This window comes from Urocitellus parryii, chromosome 4 (genome assembly GCF_045843805.1).
Source record: "Urocitellus parryii isolate mUroPar1 chromosome 4, mUroPar1.hap1, whole genome shotgun sequence".
NCBI lineage: Eukaryota > Metazoa > Chordata > Mammalia > Rodentia > Sciuridae > Urocitellus > Urocitellus parryii.
In genome coordinates this window covers 79,153,409-79,177,644 of record NC_135534.1, presented here as the reverse complement: position 1 = coordinate 79,177,644, position 24,236 = coordinate 79,153,409, and the positions used below count along the sequence as shown (strand labels likewise).

General features: G+C 33.3%; 1 protein-coding gene across 1 annotated transcript; it reads right to left on the bottom strand.

The window, feature by feature from the left end:
* Positions 1-3,266: 3,266 nt before the first annotated feature.
* LOC144254474 (putative N-acetylated-alpha-linked acidic dipeptidase) lies at positions 3,267-23,999 on the bottom strand. Its single transcript, XM_077797679.1, has 12 exons — positions 23,905-23,999; positions 23,460-23,545; positions 22,210-22,329; positions 19,563-19,645; positions 18,159-18,222; positions 14,467-14,534; positions 11,804-11,895; positions 10,933-11,023; positions 8,852-9,116; positions 8,490-8,571; positions 5,132-5,224; positions 3,267-3,456 (listed from the first exon to the last, which is right to left on the bottom strand). The coding sequence occupies exons 1-12, from the start codon at positions 23,997-23,999 to the stop codon at positions 3,267-3,269; spliced, it is 1,329 nt and encodes a 442-aa protein (XP_077653805.1).
* Positions 24,000-24,236: the final 237 nt, after the last annotated feature.

Here is a 24,236-nt window from a genome sequence, read left to right as displayed (position 1 = left end):
TGGACAAAATGGTAAATACTCAGCACTTTGAATTTATTAGTCATCTACCAAAAGGTCAGTTTCTGCAAATCCAATGTGATTCAGGACATTTCCTAAGAGGGCAATTAGTCCTTAACAAAATGAATGGATTATGTACATTTTACATATAGAATAAATATGAAAACTCAATAAGAAATTATATAAGATCATAATAATAAGAATTATGGGCTGGGGACGTGGCTCAAGTGGTAACACGCTCGCCTGGCAAGTGTAGAGCACTGGGTTTGATCCTCAGCACCACATAAAATAAAAAATAAAGATGTTGTGTCCACCAAAAACTGAAAAATAAATATTTTTTAAAAATTCTCTCTCCTCTCTCTTTCTCTCTCTCTCTCTCTCTCTCTCTCTCTCTCTCTCTCTCTCTCTCTCTTAAAAAAAGATTTATGAAGCAATAAAAATCATAGTGTGATGGGAATAATGAGTGATTATATTTCAAGTATGGCATTCACAACTACTCAGTTACAAATAATATACTAACCATAGGCATCAGGAATGTAAAGCTCAATGGTAACTTAATGTGGTACCTTTTACTTTTATGAATAGGCCTGTAGAATAGCTCCATTATTGTCTGGTGGTAAGCAAATTAATTATTCTCACCATGTGTGGTTTTTTATCTGTTAATTAGTATATCAGAAATGTGTTATGAGTAGTAAATGAGCCAGGATTAATGGATTACCAGCCATATAATAAGTGCCCAATTAATGTTTAGCTATTATTAAAATAACAATGGTCTCCAAAAAGATTTAAAAAGCCATTAATTTGCTAACACAAAATTTGTTACAGATCATGTAATTAATTTATAAACAAAGAATTAGAGCAACAGTTCCTAGTTAATGCTGGCAACTGAGACCCCTGGAGACAGTGCAGTGAGGTATTTATGAAATGCAGTCATCCTTTTACATTATGAATCTGAATCTTCCCATACTGAGAACCTGTGCTGAGATGAAGCACTGTTGTCATTGTGGGTGGGCTGCTCACTCACACCCTCTCCAGAGGGGAAAATGAGAATCAAAGGGCTCAAGGGCAAAGAATATGACCTGATCTAACAAAGAAGATAGGATGCTCTGGCTCTGGGTGGGGCACTGTTCTAGGGATTGGCAGAGTTAGCCTTGGTAGAGAAAAGATAATATTGGCAGATGCCCAGTCTATTCAATAGGAAGGTTCAGGTGCAAGAAGCTTCTTGGACAATTTATTTCAAAGTTCTGCTCTAATATTTAATATAGAACCATCTATATTTTTATATTTATACTTATGGAGGAGAGGACTGAACATTAGCATAAAATACTTTGAATGAAGCTACACTAGCACGTTGCATGTGTTCATCAGGATGGCTGTATAGGGAAACCTTCTGTTTTCCTTCTATAATTTTTGACTTTAGTGATGGAGCCACCTTACATTAAAAACCATGGTTGTTTTTAGCCCTTTAGCTAATTTTACACAGTTTATTTCTCTCTCTCTCTCTCACACACACACACAAACACACAAAGTCAAAATTTTGTTTTGGGTTTGAGGTCAGAATTTTTTTGACTTGTTCTGACAAACATACTTATATTTTTTATCTTTGCAATTTATCATACTGTATTATCTTTAATTATTGAGAATTCTCCAACATGCCACTAGAAACCATTTCACTACTAGTTTACTTGGCCACCAGTCTCTTTCTTCATGAGTGAACAGATGGATTCCTTTTCTTGGGGTAGCAAAGTGCATAGTTTGTTGCTTTTGTCATTAACAAATACGTTGACAAGCCAGGTGGTATCACTCACATGAACCATATCAAAAGAGCCAGGATGTCTCTCTGCTATGATCACAGCAGGATTTCCCAGGTAAGCACCTCCAGGACCCATACAGATCACTATATTCTTCCATGAGGAGATCAGGGTGCAAATGGTGTGAGCATTGTGGATAACCAGACAAGGGATTCTTTTTTTTTTACCTACAAAGATCTTTCTCACTTTCCACAACTTATATTGGAGTTCCTCAGGTTACTACAATAAATAGCAAAGTGATCCCTGGTGTTATAGATCAGATGGACATCATCTCTAGTCTTGTCACTATTGATGATGTCATAAAATTATCATGGTAAGTCACATCAGTCCAGACATTGCCATCAGTCTTAATGAGCTGTCATGCAGACTTTCTTTGCTTCATCTCCCATCTGGGCATACTTAAGTCTGTTCCATAGGAAATATGAAGTCCATAGTGATAAGAGGAAGACATTCTCTCAACTTTAGTGGACCAGTGGATGAATGAGGAACAAACATATGCTCAGTTTATCCTGCATTCAGAGCTTTGGAGCTGCTACTCACTTCAGATGTTTCTTAGAAACACAAATCTTGGCAACTTAGAGAGACCTAGTCCAAAAAATGAAGAATAAAAAAGAACCAGGAATGTAACTCAGTGAGGTAGAGTGCCCTTGAATTGTAGTTTCAATCTCCAGTAGTACTAAAGAAAAAGAGAGAGAGAGAGAGAGAGAAAGAGAGAGAGAGAGAGAAAGGGAGGGAGAGAGGGAGTTGGAAACGAAGAGAGACTGAGAAAAGATAAACAGAAAATTTTAAAAAGTGATTATGTCTGGCACAAAAGGCACAACAGGTCAGCAAAACTTGGGTTATAAAACTATTGAAAATGGTACTTAATATTTCTTGTTGGATTTAGAAATGTTCATTTGATTATATATATTATATATACAATATTAATATATAATATATATTATATTATACATAATATGTAATACAATATTCATATATATAATAAAATATTAATACAAAAGTAATTATGCTTTGTGGTCCAGAGTGACTACATTAACTAGAAACATGATTAGATCAGAATCTCCCAAGAAGCAGGGTCGAGCTTTAGGGCAGAGCAGCTTCATGCATTGTTCCCATGTGCTCCATAACAGGCTGATGGAATTCCATGTGTGCAGTAATGTGATTAGATCTGAAACGGCTGCACCTGACTTGATTTCCTGATACTGTTGGATAAGAGTGTTATTATATTAAGTTTTACCTCTTTACTTTTAATACTGAGTCCAACTTTTCAATTTCAGAATTACATAATTATACAATAAAAATATTTATTTTTTTCTTTATTTGTCCCCAGAAAGAATAACAAAGAACAAGGTAAACACACAACACACAAAAAATAAATAAATAAACTCCCACATTTATTTCTTAATTTGTCAATTGATATACCATACCAATTCAACCTGAGGTTTCTAGAGAACTCTCTTAGGCTACTTCTCTCAAAGTCCCTGCTGCAGCCTGCACGGTGAAGGCTGCAATAGAAATCTGTCTCTTCACTTCTTCCCAGGCCTTGGAAGGGTCCACTTTGCTTTCAATATCAAACAAAGCATCATAAATTCCTGGGAATGATTCCCCTGCATACTTGTTGTGGCTGCTTGGAGCATAGATGACATGCCTGTCCAGAGAAAATACTTCATTGTTAGTTGCACAAATGACATACAAGAAAGAAAGAGGAGCACCATACCATCTTGGATCTCATATTCCTAAATTTATACTTTGAGTAAGCCCTTTGGCAAGCAAACTTGTAAGTTCACTAGTCTCCAAAGACTAGTCTATGTAGTATGTATTAACTACTTTTACTTTAAATAGATAGCTCAAAGTTGTTCAGACTAACACCAGTAGCAACAAGGATAAACAACTGCTGATTACCTGGTATAGATTGTGCTTAGTATTCTTCAAGAATTTACTACAATTTTTTGTAAGTCTTTCTTTCTTTTCTTTCTTTTTTTATTTTTTTATACTGAGGATTGAATCCAAAGGGCTTTTACACTAACCCACTAGCCCTTTTTCATTTTACTTTATTACTATTAGTTTTTTTTTTTATTGTTGGTCGTTCAAAACATTACATAGTTCTTAATACATCATATTTCACAGTTTGATTCAAGTGGGTTATGAACTCCCAATTAGTTTTTATTTTAAGACAGAGCCTCACTTAGTTGCTTAGAGCCTCACTAAGGTGCTCAGTTTGGCCTTGAACTTGTGATTCTCCTGCCTCAGCCTTCCAAATTGCTGGGATTATAGATGTGAGCCACCACACCTGGCCAATTTTTCTAATTCTTAAAAGTGAATTCTACAAAGTTGCTGTTAGTTTCACAGAGGATGAAACTGACTGTAATTAAATTATTTGTATCAATGAGAATAAAAAATAAGTACTGAGTTTTACTACACCACACTCCCCCTGGCCTTATAACACTGCTGTGATCATTAAATTCCCATTTAAAACCAGCCAACCAACTTTTTTCTATTTTTTAAAAAGTCATATTCTAAATGTGACTTAATGCTTAGTTGAAGGCATGAAGAATCATTAAAAACCATTTGTGATGTTTACAAGACCTAGAAAGAAGACTTTCATTGAAGGGGCTAAGCCAGGTCATGTGCTAGCCCTGAAAGAGGATAAGTTGCAAAGTAACAAGGTAAAGTGTTAAAGAGACACAACCATGCTACCATTGGCAAAATAGTCACCCTGTTTGGATGATGCCTTTTCTCCCAACTCCTGACCCTTTGACAGTCCCTACAGGGAAAGGTGGTGCCACTTCTGGCTGTTCCATAACATAACCCATTTTGCAGTACTCAAAGTATGGGCAACCTGGGGGCAGTGGGTACTTATCAGAATAAGCACATTTGACAAAAATTAGGTGGAAAACCTTTAATAACAAATTTAGGGAGTAAATAAATATATATTTATTACATATTAATGCATGTTTATTAAATTTATTATTATCATGCAAATATATAAAACAATTATATTTAAAATAGAATAAGGGCTAAAATCGTGTAAGAAAATATAAACTTGATTGGAGAGATTTTTGTTTTCTGTTTGTGTCTTTCTGAATCTTTTACATTTCCTAAAGTAAACATTTTTTTATAATCAGACACAAAAAAATGCTAAAAAGAAAGATATATAAGAATCATATTACATTATTTGCAACCCCAATATAGTATATTTGACACTATATATATTTTGAAATATTCAATTAGCTTGCAAGAAATCAATTTTTATATTTTTTTCCACAGTGCACAACATTTTTAAAATGTGATATTAAAGTGAAGAGTCATATTTTCTTTCTTACCTATAGAAAGGCCTGTCTGGTAACCCTAAAGGATCAATGAATGCCCGTTCCAGAAACATCAGCTGATCATTCATAATCCTCAATAATATTAGGCTAAAAAGGAAATTAGTATAGGTATAAGTGAATGAAACTGTACTATCCAGCAAGCAAAAATATTTAAAATTCTGATAATGTGCAAATTAATAACCACAACAGGTAATAAACATATTTTTGATATCTTGTAAAATTCTATTTTGCTGAGACTTATGAAACTATGGAAGCAGTGACTTGTGCCAAAGGAAACATTTGCTAGTAATTTTTATGTAAGTGGAACTAAGAAGTGGTAAATCTAAGAAAATGAATTCGGGGAAGGCTTTTTTCACCTTAGGAATCTTAATTATCTACTTTGGAAGTCATATCAATATTTAAATGAGACAATTTATAAATGTTTTGTAAGGTGCCAGGCAAATTATAAATAATTTTTTAAGTGACAACTCATGACATTTTCTTGTTATTAAGGATAAACCTTCATGAGCATAAGAGATGGTGTCTTTGTGTTCTTTCAAAGGTAGTAGAAAGCCTACAATGTATCCAACAATACCACAGAATCTGCATTGCAAACGCTGGTGGTATGGTTGTTATTGTAATAAAAATGATTCAGCATAATCAAAATTAATCTAACAGTCCTAAATAGTTTCACAATGAGTTTTGAATTCAATATATTCCCTGTGTCATAATTTAATTAATAAACTAGAAAAGGAATAATTGTTTTATTCATTGGTTTAATTTGCTCTTAATATTTATGTTGTTTTTTAACAATGAGGACACTTAGTAATCACAGTTCTGAATGCTAACATAATACATTATTTTTAATCTTCAGGCCAATCCTTCATGTTGGGAAGATACTACCTCCATTTTTTTTAATATAATTTTCTAATTGACTTTAATTACTTAATTAAATTGGGGATTGATCAATTGAGGATTGATCCTAAGGGTACTTAGCCACTAAGCCACATCCCCCAGGCCTCTTAATTCTACTTTATTTGAAATGTTTAGACAGAGTCTCACTAAATTATTTAGGGCATCATTAAGTTACTGAGGTTAGTCTTGAACTGATGATCCTTCTGCCTCAACCTCCTGAGTTGCTAGGATTACAGGTGTGTATCACTGTGCCCAGCAATAGCTCCACTTTATAAATGACAGAACTAAGAATCAATAGCTTATCAAGTTGCCCAAATTTGCAAATAGAAAGCTGTTGAGTGAAATAGGAGGTCACCAATGTTGTCCTATTGGCTGCACTATATAAACAAAACAAAAATAGAAATAACTAAGATCCCATAATTTAGATTTAAGTTATTTTCAACATTTATTTTTTATCATAATGAATTCAGTATTTTTGAAAGTATAAAGGAGGCATAGACTTTATCTGTTAGCAGCCCATATAAACAAAGGGGATTAGAGTGAAAGATAATTTCAATATGAAGTTATAGGTTTCTGAATCAAATTCACAAAGCATTGCTGTAAATGCAAGAGGTCATGTGGATCCACACAGGTAAGTACACAAACACACACACTTACTTCTTTTTATTTCTCCTTCTCTCTTTCTCTCCTTTCCTCTTACCCAACTATATTTCTCTCTCTTGTCTCCATCTCCATCTCTATCTCTATTTCTATCTCTCCCTTTCTCTGTCTGGATTTCTCATCTTGTGGCTACCACTAAAAGTCTTCATAGGTTCTTTGTATAGTAACTGAATTCAACTTGGAGTAACCCTGGGTTGCTAATACTCAAGACAGCTAAGTAAACAGTCTTTTCACTCCTGGAGCATGCCAGCCTCTCCAGAAAGGATAAGAGAATTATATATTTTAAGGTTGACTATTATGTAAGCCTGAAGGTACTAGAGTCAACACCTCATGTTCTCTGATGAGCAAAAACATTGATGTAAGAAAAACAGGGCCAGAAGTGTCTTTTTAGATTTCAAAGTTTCAGTCTAGAAACTCCACCTGCACTTTATTTCCTTATTTGACATTTACTGTTATTATATGCAACATACAGGTGTTCCAGGATCCCTAAACATCAAAGAAAGACACACACTGTATCTTAATTATCATATAAAGAGGACAGGAACAAATAGAAATACTCAAGGATAGTCAAGCTGAGTTCCATCAGAAAACATAATTCAAGCCATGAGGTAGTCTGTCAGAGAAGGAAACATCATTTGTTTTAAAGATAGAAAAATCAGTTTTGTAGAATACATGGTGTTTGGGATCCCCTTAAAAAGGCATTTCTCTTATTTTTTATACATAAAAAACTTGGTGAAAAATATAAAGGATAAAAAATCTTTTCTCTATATACTAGTGTCAATATAACACAATTATTATACTAATTGCTTCCCTCTGAAGTTTTTCTGTTTGGTCAAAAAGTTAACCTACATAATTTTTATGTTTTTGGTTTAACTCACATGTTATTATATTCACATACATAATATTTATAAGAATCATTTTTGCTTTGCTTTTTGTGTGTCTGGTGTTGGGAAATGATTATTTTTAATGGTTATAAAATGTTCAAATTGGTAGAGATCTTTCAGTAAATTCTTTCCCTACTGGGCATTAGGTTGTTTTTATTTATTTGATATTATAATTTTATAATTCTTATCTTTCTCTAGGTAATATCTTTTTAATCAAAACTTGAGACAATATCCTTAAGGAAAAAAATAAGTGGAAATGCTAAGTTAAAGTATAAGAACTCTATGCTGAGTCTTGACATTTGCATAGTTTGCATAGTTGATAGTATTTTAGTATTGTCACATTATCAACTTTAAAATTTTGTTCAAATTGTTTTACATTTATGATTTTACATAGGATTAATCCTAATGTTTAACATACATAAATTTCACATATATAATGTTTAACATAAATAATGGTTTCAAATTAATTCCTATTCTGGATAAATTGAATTTTACCAGCAGGAGGTGCAGATGAGGATTTCTGCATGGAGGTAATAACTTCAAGAAGAGGTAGAAAGAAGTTATGTTTTTGGAAATAAGAGAATTTGGTTGAAGTGTGATGCACAGACAATGAAAGAACAAGAGATTAAAAAAAAAAAAAGATATGGGGTAACACATGGAGGACCCTTCAGTGTTTAGGTGGTAAATTGTACCTCATCAGCTGGCAGCAAGAAGACACTGGCATCTCTGAGCAGCACAGTTCACTAAGCAATGTCAGAGATAGGTCTTTAGGAGGTAGGCAACCCTGCACAGGGTGCTGTAGAGTGGACACAAACACAGTCAAAATGTCCCAAAAATGCTTTTGTAATCAAGATGTCAACTTGTATTTCCTGTTAATTATATCCATTATATACATAAATAAATGTAGAACTTACTTGTTTTTGTCTAAATCTTGAAGTCTCTTGCTGAACTTAGAAGCAATTTCTGTAAAATTCTTTACTGCAGAAAACAGTGCATCTGAAATAGAAGTTGGAATCATCAAGAGCTTTAAGAATGTAATTTCTAATGATGTTGTTACATAGGTAAAAAAAAGTGAGAATATAGAAGATCATCCTCTTTTGTGTCTTACAAGGTATATGAGCAGTCATGACACGAAAAGTACATGTGCACAAGTAAACAGAATACTTCATCATGTAGAACAAAAATAAAAAATAAATGTCCTAAGGAAGGTCATTGCATTTCAGAAATTACTGGAAACATACAAATAATGACATTGGAAAGAGGACGTGAAACATACCAAATGATACACTGTATGTTTTCATTTCCTGTGGATGTTTCATTGAAATATTGTAGATTTTGTCAGCATACTTTTTTAAAACTACAGCATAATCTCGACAGTCAAAAGGAAGCACTATGGAATTGGCCAATTCAAACACCATCCCTCCTCGAACCTGGGCCACGGTGAGGTGATATTTAAATGTTGGATCATAAAATTTTTCCACCAACTCATATGTTTCATAGACACTATGATACAATGGATAGCTGCTGAATTTGTGTGTTTTCTACAAAAGAAACACATATCTCTTGTAAGATAGCTTATAATAAAATACATAGCACTTAATTTACTGTTAATGTTTACCAATAATAAATAAAAGGAAGTACTTAAATACCTCAATGTGATACTTAATAAGGGTCTACTATTACAGTATTTAAACTCACTCTAGGCTTGTAGTAAGTAAAATATATGCATGTGTGACATAAACAATATTATAAAAACATTCTTTTGGAGTCACCTTATAGACTTGTCTTTAAGCATAGCAGAGATGTGAAAATGTTTTAGAAGACTGAGGAAAAGTCAAGAAAAGTGTTGCATTTGAATAAAAATAATTTAAGAAGACCAAACTATTAGAAGGAAGTAAATAAACATGACAATATTATATAGGGAAATATGTGGTATTTTTTAAATACTGAAATTCTATTAAAAAATTATTCTCTGCTGAACAGTGTGTGGAAAAGTAGACTGTCCAAACAGTGAGGGGTTCAGAAGTAAATGCAGAATCTCACTATGGAGAGGGAGGGATGGTCAGACAGGTATAAGGAAAGTCAACAGTATAAGAAAAAGCCAAGAAGGAAGGACTTTTCATCTAGGCACAGTGGTGCATGCCTGTAATCCCAGCAACTTGGAAGGCTGAGGCAATAGGATCATAAGTTCAAGGCTAGCCTGGGCAACTTAGGAAGATCCTGCCTCAAACTAAAAATTGTAAAAAGGGGACAGGGAATGCAGTTCAGTGGTAAAATCCCATGGGTTCCAGCTCTCAGTACATTAAAAAAAAAGAAAGAAAGAAAGAAAAGAAAAAAAAGAAAAAAGAAAGAAAAAGAGAAGCTTTTCAAACTGCTGATTTATGGCTTTTGATCATTTTCCAAAGTGCTTGAATTTTTGATATTGATCATTTATTTGTTGTTGGTAATTTATAAAGATGGAGGTAGATACATATTAAAAAGTAAAAGTTGAAAGAATTTTCACCTGACAAATAGAAATCAAGTGGGACAAGTACCAAACTGATATAAGAAGCTACTAGTTTTAGTTATGAGGTTTTATAAACTATGCATCTATGTTATTTTGATAAAAATAAAAATATAAACTTATAGTAGTAGCAACAACAAAAGGAATGGCATATGACTCATATCTTCATTGTGCATTATGTCACTTGTTTTTTAAAGATTAATATAATAATTGGATCTATAAGAGATAAAAATAGAAATGTTTATATAGGTATTTATATGGATTAATTTTGAATGATATTAAAAGTAAAGATATTATGTTATGTGCATATAGCTGCATTCCACCTTTATGTTCTACAAAGCACCGATTTTAACAAAATGATAAATAAATAGAAGGATGGTCATTAGACTAGAAGAAATGAAAAGGGAAAGGAGCAGTGGAGGGCAAGAAGAAGCATTAGGGACTGAAATGGAACAAATTATATTCCATGCCTCTATGACTATATCAAAATGAACCCAAATCTTACATATAACTATAATGCACTAATATAAACATTTTAAGAGACAATTTCTATATGACTTAAATGACTTTATGAATGCAATGCCACCAAATAAAATAGAAAAAAATATTTAATATAACATAAAGAAGTTTGCAGTCAGGAGTACCGGGGCCAGGGGCAGTGAACAAGGGCTCAGACATCAGATACAGGACCCACCCCACATAGGACCAGCACTGCCAAGCCCTACCATGTCTCCTTTCTGCCTTCATATTCCTCACCTCCTTTAATGCTTGAGCCACTCTTTGAAGTCAAAATTATTTGTTTGGCTAAAATAGATTCATAAATAATCTTGAAGAATTTAGTGAAAGACAATTACCCAATCTTTAGTATATCGTGCTCTGCCTGAAGCAATTCCGAGTCTTTGGAAGAACACCTCGAAATCATTACCAGACCCCAATTTACTAATCCTTTTAGGGGGAAAAAACAGAATTATTTTAGAGTAATTTTTCATCAATTTTAGATTAAAGATCAATTAAACTAAACTCCATCCCTATTATGACACTCTTAAACATGCAGAAAAGAATGAGAGAAACATTAATTTGATCACAAAATATCCAGTTTTATGACTAATTTATAAGTTCCTTTTAAAAAACATTCCTGAAATTTGAAAATATTTTCCTTCAGATTATTTCATTTAACATCTGTATTTGTGGTATGTGATAAAGTGAAATAAGTAACCAGTTTTTTCAGGTAATTCAGATGTAAATTATTCCTTTATTACTTTAAATTATACATGTTGTTGATATCAACATTCTCAAACAACTGAGATAGTTCTTTTCCCTTGCTTGTGAGGATACAACCAATGCAGAAGTAATGCTTGTGTTCAATATTAGAGTAACCAAAGTATCTGTTAACTGTGTGGTGTTCAGAAAAAAGACAAGTGATGAGGTGATAGAAATATGATGAGAATTACTTTTTACCATTATCTCTATTCTAACTTTATATTTATGTACCATATGCAAGTACCCCTTCTAATAACACTCATTTTTTGATAGCCAACAGATTTAACTTCAAAACACATCGTAATATTGGATTTGAGACTCTTAAGCATTTGTTTTATCTGATCCTAGAGCATTTTGAAATTTAATTTTTAAATTTATGATTGAAAGAAAATATTCTGATATTTTCTAAACAATCCCAGTCCAAAAATCAAATCGAGCAGAAAGCTGGGTTACTGTTTTGTTTACCTGGGCATGCCACTGAACTCAGGTGAAGGACTCTTTTTATTCCAGCTCTCATAAAGAGATTTGCCTTTAAAACCTTCATCAGGGCTTTGAAGCTACACAAATTAATGGAAGAAAGGAAAATACTTTAAAAAATAGATGCAGTAAAACTTACATGTCTGTTGTTAACCAGGAAGTTAATTATAGTTACACAAAACAAGAAATGCAATCTTTATATTAGCAGTCCCTAAAAACTGTGGAGTTGGGGTGTCACCCAGAGGTGCAGCAAATGAATAAATAAATGAATTACAATAATGAGTTTCTGACATTAAAAGGAAATTTTCATGTTATTATGTATGGGAATGACTACATTAAGAAAAATCCATAAGGTGCATAGAAAAGAAGACCACATCAAATTATTATCAAATCATTTTCTTTAGAAAATGTATAATTTTGTTTTGTCTACTTTTCGAAATTGGGCTAGGTGACTCTCAAAACCATATATTTTCCCTTTTCTTAGAAAGGAAAATAAAAAGAAGTGAACTGGTAAGGGAATATATTCTTTTTTAATATTTATATTTTTAGTTATAGGAGGACACAAAATCTGTATTTTATTTTTATGTGGGGCTGAGGATCAAAAACAGCACCTCATGCATGCAAGGCGAGTGCTTTCCCTCTGAGCCACAATCCCAGTCCCCAGAATGTATTCTTCTTAGGACTTCTTCTTGTCAGAAAGATTGTCAAAGCCATTAAGTAATATATGTATATATGCATATAAAGTATAATATAAATATTTTATTTAACCAATTATTTGTGTAATTGTGTTAAACATTAAACTCATTTTCTGGTTTCATAAATGAGAAAAATAAGGAAGTAAAACATGACCTATTTTACAATTCTACATTTTTATGGAATTCTAGACCCAGAATATTACAAGTTGTACCAAAATTAGGCAGCAAACTAAACTAACATTCTCCAGTTATTTACAGATAATTGAACAATAATGGTATAAAGTGTTTTATTTTCTATTAATGAGAGTCAAATGAACTAATTTTCAACAAGTGCAATTCAGATACCTTTTGGAGCACCTACATTTTTTAAGAGCTTTGTAAATGCCAGGGATTCATAGACCAATAAGGCACATACCAAACTTTCTACAGTAGGGGTGGCCATGAAAATGTGGAAATCAGTATCCTATGTGCTATAAGAGATGCATATGCAAAAGTTTATAGGGACACAAGTTAAATTTCTAAAACATGAAAAGCAATTATATCACTAAAGCTTATAATTTAATAATTTATAAACTTTACATAAGGAATAGGATAACGCCATTAACCATAGGGGGATATATATATATATACATACACACACACACACACACACACACACACACACACACATAAACACACATGTATATATTAAACAGTGTAAAAATATACCACCAAGTAGTTAGTTTACCAGGAAAATTTGAAATACTACAAATTATTCTCCCAAAACAAATAAGAAAATTAAAATTTTTAAGCACCACATACTTCAAACCTGACCTAGAGAGCAACATTTTTGCAATCATAACCAGAGTCCACAAATTCAGTTAGCAAACAAAAATAACTGCCAAGTTTCCTTAGCATGTACTGTGAATTACTTGAATAGGGGGAATTTATGAAATACCAGGTCTCAGAAACTTAAATATTGTATGTTGTGTGGTAATTTATAAAACTCCAGCCAAACAATGGAGCTCATAAATGCTAGACTAATAAATGTTTTCAAATTGATTTTTCAATTTCAATAGAAGTTATATGGTTAAATTTCATGCTTTTGAAACTGAAGCTTAATGACATGTATTATAACTTATAATTCCTCCTGAAAAATTGTTTTTCTTGGAAATTACATTGTTTATTTCTGATTCTATTCAGTGAACAGGTTTTCTGTTGTCCTTATTGTTTTCTTTCCATTCACTTCAGACAGTTAGCAGAAACAAAAATCTGTCATGCCAAACCCCCTTCATTCTTACTAACTTGGATTAGGACCAGAGTTATGGAGTATGAAGGTTAAAGAGATTCCTGTCCTATAGAAATTTAGGTATCCACCTTTGTACCAAGTTCAGTGCCCTCTGTGCTGTGACAATTAAGATAACATTGAGGTATCATTCAGGCTCACTGAGGCCAGGGGATTGGAGTCCAAGGCAAATGCTGAGAAGGAAGTTACTTAGTCTCATCTAGCCTCCGCCACAAAATGATTTGTTGTTTTTAATGTATACTATGTCTCCATCATTTACAACATTTGGTTTTCCTGAGTCCTGAATTAATTGGGAACAGTATATTAAGAAGGAGAAACTGGTTGTAAAATTAAGGACATAAACCATAGGAGAATGTCCCAGTTCAGCAACTGTACACCTTGGGTGACTAGGGTGGCTATCATTTCTCAACAGTTTCCTCATTTTTAAACAGAATATAGTAAACATAATGATACATACAGGCTGCCTCAATATGTTGTGGGGGGAGACAAGGTAGTGTGTAGGCAGCATGTTAGATGTGACATTCTGTGGAGTGGATTGTTAAATAAAAAAAAGATGAGTTATATAAAACAACAATAGCATCATAATGGCACCTCAAGGAAACATTATTTGTAGAAGTTAGATTTTCTTAAGATAGATAGATAGATAGATAGATAGATAGATTTCTTTTTACCTCTTTTGTTAGATTGTATACCAAGCTATACATCAGTGGTGTACAATCAACTCTTAAGGTGTAGTTTCCTGAAAGACAGAAAAATGATACATTGGTTTTCATTTAATTTCTCTCAGTTGTTTACTCAAAGACCACTGCTAACTTCCTAGATGGAAATGATCCTTTCAAAAACTAAATTTATTTATTTCAAACTCTTGAATGGCTCCTGATCTCACTCTATAAAACCCATCATCTTCCTCATGTCCCCCAGCATGGTATATGAAACAACCCACATCATCTCTCCAAGTTTTTATTTTCCATTCTGCCAAGAATATTCCCTTGGGGCCTTTGCACACGGCATTTCCCAGTCCATACTACTTATTCCTCCTCTAGTAAGATGCTACATTTTGTGAGAGATATCCTATGGCCATCTTATCTGAAACAGCATGCTCCTTCCACTCCCTATCCTGGCTACATTCTTCCTCTCTGACATTGGTTTATTTTTTCCCTAAATTCCTCACCTATCTAATATAATAAATAGTTGTCTTTTTGTTATTTGCCCTTCCAATGGGCCATAAGTTCCATGGGAACCAGGGTGGTCTTTTATTAGCTAATATATCCTTAGTGTTTCCAACAGTCAGAACTGTAGCAATTACCCAATAAACATCTGTTGTGAACATAAAATTGTGAGCTAGCAGCTCTAGAGCTGATTCTACAGAGTAGAGGTGGACTCTCCATTCTTCCTGCAGGAGTTGAGGGCTGCTGGGTTTACCCTTCATTCTCCTTATACAGAAAAAAAGCTGCAGATGAAGGATATTTTCTGCAACAAGCTGAAACAATCTGACCTTCATTTAGAGAATTGATATATTCGACTGAAAATATTGTAGAAGTTCTTTTGTTGTTGTTTGGCTTTTTGTGAGATTTTTTGTTGTTGTTGTCATCCTTGTTGTTGTTTTGGTTTTTAAAGTGAAGTAAACCAATGTTCAATGGCCACATGAAAAGCTTTCTATAAGATGTTGCTGAATTAAAAAGGTAACTTGTAGAACCACTTAGGTATAATATGATACCCAAAACCTGTATGAAGTAGGGATAGGAAATGACATGTAGTGGTTAGAAAATACAGCTGAAAGAGCAGAGTGTGGGTATAACCTCAACCTTCACTGGCTTTGTGACCTTGGGAAAGTTACTTTATGTCTGAGTCTCAGTTTTGTCTCCTGTACAATGACGATAAAAAACCACAGGGTCATTGTATTAAATAAATGTTTACCTATAAAGCACTTGAAACAGCACCTGTTCCACTTTTGCTTGAGCTAAATTATATTCTGGATATCAACATGAGGGAAACACCTCCAATCGAAGACTATAGAGAAGGTATTAAGTTTAAGAGTGGTTCATGACTGGAATTTCCTTTATCTGTAAATTTTGTATCTTAACATAAGAAACTTAAGAATATGGTTTATTGTATTATTTGAGAAATGGGAATTTAACAAAAATTTTAATATAAAACAAAATGAGATTAGTGATGATCCAATCACATATTAGATCCTTTCTTCTTAATCCTGAAAACTACAAGAATACAAAGAAACAATTCCAGGCAGATGTTGTAAATCAGCTAAACCCACTAATTTTAAAAAATACATGAAAAATCAAATCTTAAAAACTACAATAAAAAGAATATTGTTTATTTGAAGACTGTGTTTGGAGTATTCATTCTGTAGGGCACAAATGTTTCATCTGTTCATATATTTTAAGTAGTAGTAACAATAAGAATCAAGATTAACTTTTTTGAACATTTATTCTGCAAGGAAGGTCTGGGAGCTCTGCCATCATTAACTCCTTTTGCCTTAGTAACTCACCCTTGGATACAGGTGCTCTCAGTAATCTATTTAGAAGTGAGGAATAGATGCAGAAAGCAATAACCTGAAGTCACATAAGAAGGAAGTGGCAGGGAGAGGAATAAATACAGGAAGTCTGTTGTGAAAGGCCAGGCCATCACATTAGTCCAAGAGGAGGAGGAAATGATGGGTGAAATGCACCCCTGTAAATGAACTTAGGACAATGTAGCTCAGACACATGGACAAAGAAGAAGTATAAATGCCAAACTAACTACATCAAAGTGCTATATTTCAGAAGTTCAGTAGATTAGACAATTAAAAATAAAGGGAAGGGAGGGGGACAGAAATAGCAAAGACAATGGAATGAATTGGACATAACTTTCCAATGTTGAGATACGAATACACAACCAGTGTAACTTCACATCATGTACAACCACAAGAATGACACCATAATTAGAATAAGTTATCGTCCATGTATGTACAATATGTCAAAATATACTCTACTGTCATGTATATGTAAAAGGGACAAATTTTAAACATTTAAAAAAATAGAAACCAAAAATAGATAGATAAATAAGGTACTGTATTCCAATTGTTAACATGGCAAATCTACAATAAGTTTGTTCTCCTAAATTTCTAACACATTAAGGAAAATATTCTAAAAGTTCACTCTTCACGTTTTTCTTTTTTTTTTTCTTAGATGATACAATACCTTCATCTTTTTATTTTTTCAATGTGGTTCTGAGGATTGAACACAGTACCTCACACATGCTAGGTCGGTGCTCTACCATTGAGCTACAACCCCAGCCAATCTTCACCTATTTATTTCTTCACTTTCAGCAACCATGCCATAAAAACTTACTTAATGAGAAATTAAGAATCCAGGAGTGAGCAGGCAAGATACTGCTAAAGAGTATTATTTATTGAGAGAGGCAGTTTATAAAACAAATGACAATGATGAGTGCTGCAATGATATGGCCTCCCCGAAAAAGCAACATTTCAGGGGAGACTGTCAGGAAAAGAATTAAGCAGAGAGAGTGTGTTGAAGCAGCTGTTGTTTTTGGTCAAGGAGCAGAAGGGATCAGTGGGGTGGAGTACAGTGTCAATGGGTTGCTTCATTGTCATGAAACTCAACTAGAAATGTCTCTTAGTTGGACTCTCTGATTTTAAAAAAGCATACACATTATTCAAGACCTGTCTCAAATGATTATCCCCTTTCTTACTACTGGTCTCAAGTAGTTACTATTCTCCTCTTCAAACTGCCAAGAGCAGAATGATTAAATATCCCTTTTAGTACCTGATTATAAGCCAAGACTGATTTATTTTACCATATATGTGATCCATGAACTCCCAAATATAAGACCATTCCTTCCTAACCTCTGATTCCCCTGGATTCCTGGAAAAGTTCAGAGAAGTATTCAGTTATATACTGGACTTAATTGTTGAATTAAAGAAAAACTTAAAAATAAAAACATTTGGTGAAAGATGAAATCTTGGAAATCAGCATTTTTTTTCAAAAGCATATGTGTATTATCATGAGAATAACTTTATATTCTAAATTATAAAACTATGCTCCTCATTTACTCATCAAAAGACATTAGATAAATTTCTGCTATATTTAAGATAATCTGGTATAGGTTATTATCATAGAATGCTGCTTCCCTGAATCAGCACTCTAGAGTATAAAGCAAATGGGGAAAAAAAAAATTCTCTCATTTAGGGCTCACATACTTTCCAGAGTTAAAGGCAGCAGTGAGACAGACCAGGAGCATATTTCTTAAACATATGTTCAAGGGTTGCTTTCCTGGTTAGGATATAAATTGAATTGCTATCTCTAATACAATCATTTTTTTTTTTAATGAGGACAACTACATTCACCTTCTATAGAGGAATCAGCATTAATATAGGCCACTCCAGGATCTTGAAGGAGTCTGGAATTCTCCTATCACAAAAAGACAAGAAAAATCCACCTTTAAACATATCAACATAACCACCCTCCCATTAAATATAAATTTCTGAATGAAACAGGCCCATATTAACAAATTTAGCATATAAGACTCTCAAAAGAGAGTTGGCTTGAAAGAATTCAATGAAGGTTACCAGTTAGAAACAACAAACAAAACTTTAAAAAACTAACATTTAAGATGAAACTGTCCACATATTTATGTACATGGAAAAGAAGTGAATTTCTAATCATACTGTAGTTTGTCCATAGATAAGTTTAAAAATTCTCTCAGCAAACATGCAATGACCTAGGAGACTTTTGAGTGGAAATCTTCCTACAAATATCTCATTATTTAAGTACAAAATATTGCCCCATTCACATTGAATAAGCTATTTCAAAATCAGCTTGAAAAATTTAAAAGTTGAATCCTGTAGACATGAAGTCAAGTTATCTTGTAGGATCGCTCCACCTACTGGTAAATGTTGATAATTGAACACTTTTAGAACACTATCAGGAAGTATAGCAAAATGTTTTTGAGATATTAATGTAGATTTTAAGTCACTAAAATATGTAATTTCCTAAGCATTGTGAATATAACATAAAAATGAAAATAAATATGTAACTCTGAATGATAAAAATAATTTGAAAGGGGCAAATCAGATCCTGAAAACATTTAGGCTTTTTCTGATACCATCATAAATCTTTCTTGTAAAAAGCTTTACCTTGGGCTTGGGTTGTAGCTCATGGTAGACAGCTTGCCTAGCATTGGTGAGGCACTGGGTTAGATACTCAGCACCATATAAAAATGAAATAAAGATACTGTGTCTACCTTCAACTAAAAAACAAATATTACATATATATATAAAAAAAAAAGCTTTACCCCACATTCTATGAAAACACTATTTCTGCTCCCCCCCCAAGGAAAATGAAAGTTTACAGTATATCAATTTATTTACTATTATGCTCCCAGAAAATAGAGATAAATTCAGAAAATAGAGATAAATTAATTTCAACAATTAACACTGTATCTCTAAAAAAACAAAACTTAGATCTTTAGTGAAGATACTTTTTTCTTGAGTTTTGAGCAGGGATTTATTGCTTAAGATTTAAAAAAAAAAAAAAAGCTTGAGCATTTTCTCACTGTATTCACCTGTTATTTTTACAGATTTAACTATTAAGTCCAAATTGCTTTGTTTTGGTTTGTTCTGTGGTGCTGGAGATCAAATCCCCTAACTTGTGCACACTAAGCCAGTGCTCTAGAACTGATCTACATCCCAGCCCACTGCTTTGTTACTATAAAATATGAAATTTAACATTGTAGCAAATTATTCACTAACCTCTGCCCACTCAGTAGAACCAAGAAGACCAAATTCTTCTGCATCCCAACTTGCAAACAAAATTGTTCTTCTAGGCTTCCATCCTAAAATATATATGTATATGTATATAAACACTGGAGAAAATACATACTGTACCCAAGACATTATAAAGCCCAAATGGGGGAAAATAAACAAATACAAAAAATAAAGAAAGAAAAGAAAATAATGAAAGCATCATTTGTTGATTAGGAAGGGTGAATTTTGAATTTAAGAATCATAATGGGCTAGGCTTTGTGGCTCATACTTATAATCCTAACAGCTCAGGAGGCTGAGACAGGAGAATCACAAGTTCTAAGCAAACCTCAGCAACCATGAGGCACTAAAAAATTCAGTGAGACCCTGTCTCTAAATAAAATTCTAAATAGGGCTGGGAATGTGGCTCAGTGGTCAAGTGCCCTTAATTAATCTGTAGTAGCACCCCCCCAAAAAAAAATAATAATAATTTCCTTTTGGAAGTTTTTAAAGGTGATTTGTCAAAATGAAATAGCATGATTAAAAAGGGAGAAATAAAGACACAATAATAGTCTTTAAAAAGCCATAAAATATTCTAATAAATTTTTGATAATTGGCTATGCATTGGAAGGCTTTCTGTTCTGCAGTTGCCTAAATGGAAAGAAGATATTGCTAGATGCTGCCAGCGTTCTGACAACCCATGGAACTGAAAAATCATTTCCAACTCCTCCCTGTGGTTCTGACATCACATAAACAGATGCTCAGTGTGATTTCACACCAGCCTCTGGTAGAATTAGTGAACAGGGACTCCATTAGCAACAGCAATGGCTGTTGCTGTTGAAATATGTGTAATTCAGTGGGGAAGGTCATGTGGCTGGGCAGTAAGACTCTAGCCTCAGTGTTAAAGAAAGATCTTGTTCAAATCTTGATTCTCTCACTTACAAGAGGTGTCATGAGGTGAGTTATTCAAACTGACCAAGTCTATCTCCTCATCACACCAGGATAACAGAGTAAATGTGAAGTCACTACTTGACTATTGGGGGTTAAATGGAGCAATGCTTAAAAAGCACCTAGTGATCCCAAAATTCTAAGCTGTCATTGTCAGTAAATATTTCATGTGTATTTATTAGGAATATTTATCCTGGCTTATGTTTATTTTAGTTGCTAAATAAGCTATATTAAAATGTGTCTACACACACATACATACATCCCAAAAAAAGAATGCTTATCCTATAGCTGTTGAACTTATCATCCTGTTTTTATCAAGATTTTAACAGCATTATTCAAATTTCCTATTATTATTCCTTATAATTTCATTGTTTCAGCATACTCTATAATTGCCACAGACATGTTTTGCATTTATCATAGGGATTTTCCAGTGTCATATCAAACCATGAAACTTTAATGTGTGGGAGAGTCAAACTAAGGATTGAACCTAGGGGGCACTTAATCAGTAAGTCACATCCGCAGCCCTTTTTAACATTTTTATTTAGAGACACAGTCTCGCTAAATTGTTTAGGGACTTACTAAGGCTTTGAATTTGTGATCATTTGTCTCAGCCTCCTGAACTCCTGGGATTATAGATGTGAACCATGATGCCTGACTAAAATCATAAAGTCTTTTGTAATAAGATTAAACACTACTAATTTATTTAATATGTAAATTTGGGTCTCCATTGGTTTATTTTCTTAAAACCTAAGATATTTCTGTGGAGAAGAGAATGGAGAACCCTTGTATTTCATTTTAATTGGAGACAATATGGTTTTGTGAACCAGTACCCAGAAATTTCAGTCTAAACTCTGATTTTCTCACTGGGCCACATATTACCTACAAGACCCTGGGGAAATTATTTAATTCTCTAAACTTGGTTAACTTATCTGTAAAAGAAATACTAAAATAACTACATAATCATCTCCCTGGTTGTTATAAAGTCAAAATGAGTCATTTATATGAGAACACTGTTTCTCAAAGAAAATAAATAGCATGCAAACTAAACATACTTTCACTGTTGTTTTTACTGTTGCTTAAATATAATGTTTGCATCTTATAGTGCTCAGACACCTGGTTTGCAGGGTCAGAAAAGAGAATAGACTTGCTGCTCTCAAAGTATAAAAATTACTTTGAAAATCACTAAAACTACATTTTTTATTTTGGTTTTCATATGAAGATTGTAAAATGGCTGAATCAATGGTTCTAAGCATATGGATGAGAATAGGAGAGAACAGACACCCTACAGGGAGCAGAATCCCATTAGACAGCCAGATTAGTATTTCTCTGGGCATAGCTTCTATATCCTTAGTCTTCATGACCTGAGGAGTGAGACTGAAGGAGCCCAGGAATTTCTGTTTGCAGCTCTCTGACAGGAAATCTTTGGCTTATGACCTTTTATGGAAGAACCTGGCTACATCTTCTTGGTTACCAAGAGCAGCCAAGAACAGTGCAATTCCTTCATGTTAGATTATCATTTAATTTATGCTACCAATAATACCATAGTCTGTAATAAATTAAAATTAATAAATAAATTATCTATTAATAATGGTTGTCTTCTATTTTGATCAATATATAGCAACAGCTAACATGGTATTTTCAAATTAACACTACAGAAACTTAGTTGAGAATTCAAAGAGACTGATCTTTTATTTTTTGTTTATATTACCTTCCTTTTTCAGTTTTCCAAAGCTCCTCAAAATTTCATGAACAACAGGTGCTCCACTCTGAGGGTCAATGCACCCAAAAACCCATGAGTCTCGGTGACCTCCAAGAATGACATATCTGTCTAGAAACCAGCATTGCAAGATTGTGGATTTAGGTTAAAAATGTAGTAAATTGCAAATGATTCAACAACATCTAAACACGAAGCACTCACAACTCAAGAAAAATAGCAAGTTTCTTGAAATCTTGTGCAAATGTTTTGTCTGATCTGATTTTAATATGTTTCCTCTATAAGAAGAAAGTATGAATGTGATAGAGAAAATGCATACCTCAATATATTACTATAATCAAAAGTATATGGACAATTATATACATTTATCTTTATCCACCTTTTCAATTCTCTATTACTCTCTCTTACCTTACCACTTTCCTTCCAACATTTTCAGAGTGAAAAAACACAGTTCTGTACTTTCTACTCTTACAAATTTTCAAGATACAGGTCCTAATTTTTCCTCTCTGAACTTTTATCTCTCATAGAAAAAAGGGAATTGTTCTGTCTACCCAGTTCTCAGGGCAAGTTTCTACATCTGATAAAACACAGATTACAATTGAATGTATGGCTCTCCTTACAAAGTAGGGGCCCCTCATCCCAGGTCTTTATTATTCTTTCAGTCCCAATGTTTAGCACATTGCCCATACAAAATAAGATGCAATTAAGAGCTAGTTATACATTGTTCAGTACTCACTAGAAGGATATTAACATTCTTGATCCCTTATAAGAAGAAACATATAAAATTCACTTGTATCTATTTTAGTAAGAAATGTATAACCAACTAGTTCCTATGGAACTGAAACGTACTAAATGAAGGCTATATATAAAATATATTAATCAGCAGATCATTTGAAAAACTATGGAATGAATGTGTCTAGATATTGTCAATTACTTTAGTTGTAGAAAATAACATTCTCCAAAGAATTCATTAACTTTAGGTTATCATAGTTTTCTCAGTTTTTCCTTTTGTGCAGATGTTTGTAGTCATCATTAAAACATTTCCTTATGTAAAATATATGGCAATCAAATCAAGAAAACTAAGAGAAACACCTCAAAATTCTCTCCCTGCCCACCTTGCTTTAATTATTTGACTGAAACACTCATAGTTTATCACTCACTTCAGTCCTCCACCCAAGCTGGGTCCACATTTCTTTTCTTCACAACATGTATAACAATATCATTTTGCATTTTATATAATTTACCTGGTTCCATGGCTCCTCTGAGAGTACCAATCACAATGTAAATCCTTGTCACTTCACTGTTGGAATGGATGTGCATCTTGACTTTTCTAAAGCAAAGAGAAAGGGTACATTCTCAAAAATACTGGTTATCAAATTAAAACCACAATTTTTAAATCTTGTATCATTGTTTAAATTACCCTAGCCATTTTTTTTTTCTAGTTGTAATTGGACACATTACCTTTATTTTATTTATTTTTATGTGGTCCTGAGGCTCAAACCAGGCCTCGAATGTGTTAGTGGAGCACTCTACTGTTGAGCCGCAAGCCCTCTAAAAGTGTGGCCCACTTCAACCTCTAGTTTTGTTTCCTACTGGTGCTATATACATTTTACTTTTTATATCATTCTCTACAATTTTAGTCTCTTAAAAGATCTGTATTAAAGAGTTAAATTAAAATACTCTCTTAACTGTGTAGAGAAGTTTCCAGTAAAGCCAGGACCCACATTATAAGGCACTTTGAGACCTCCTTTCCAGCTGCTATCTGGTGGTGCTGAGCCACCCATGTGTCTGTTGGACCAAAAAAGGGAAAAAAAAATATCATTATTAGCTGGAGGAAAACTTTTACTTTATTCAACAAGTTATAAGTGTCAATGAATTTACTTTCTTGAGCATTTGTTTACAATAGCTTCTATGAGAGAGGTGTCATGTAAAACATTTTGAATATACTATGCCATTTAATCCTTACTAGAAGCCTTATAAAGTAGGTTCCATTATTTTTCCCAATTCACAGATGAGAAGCA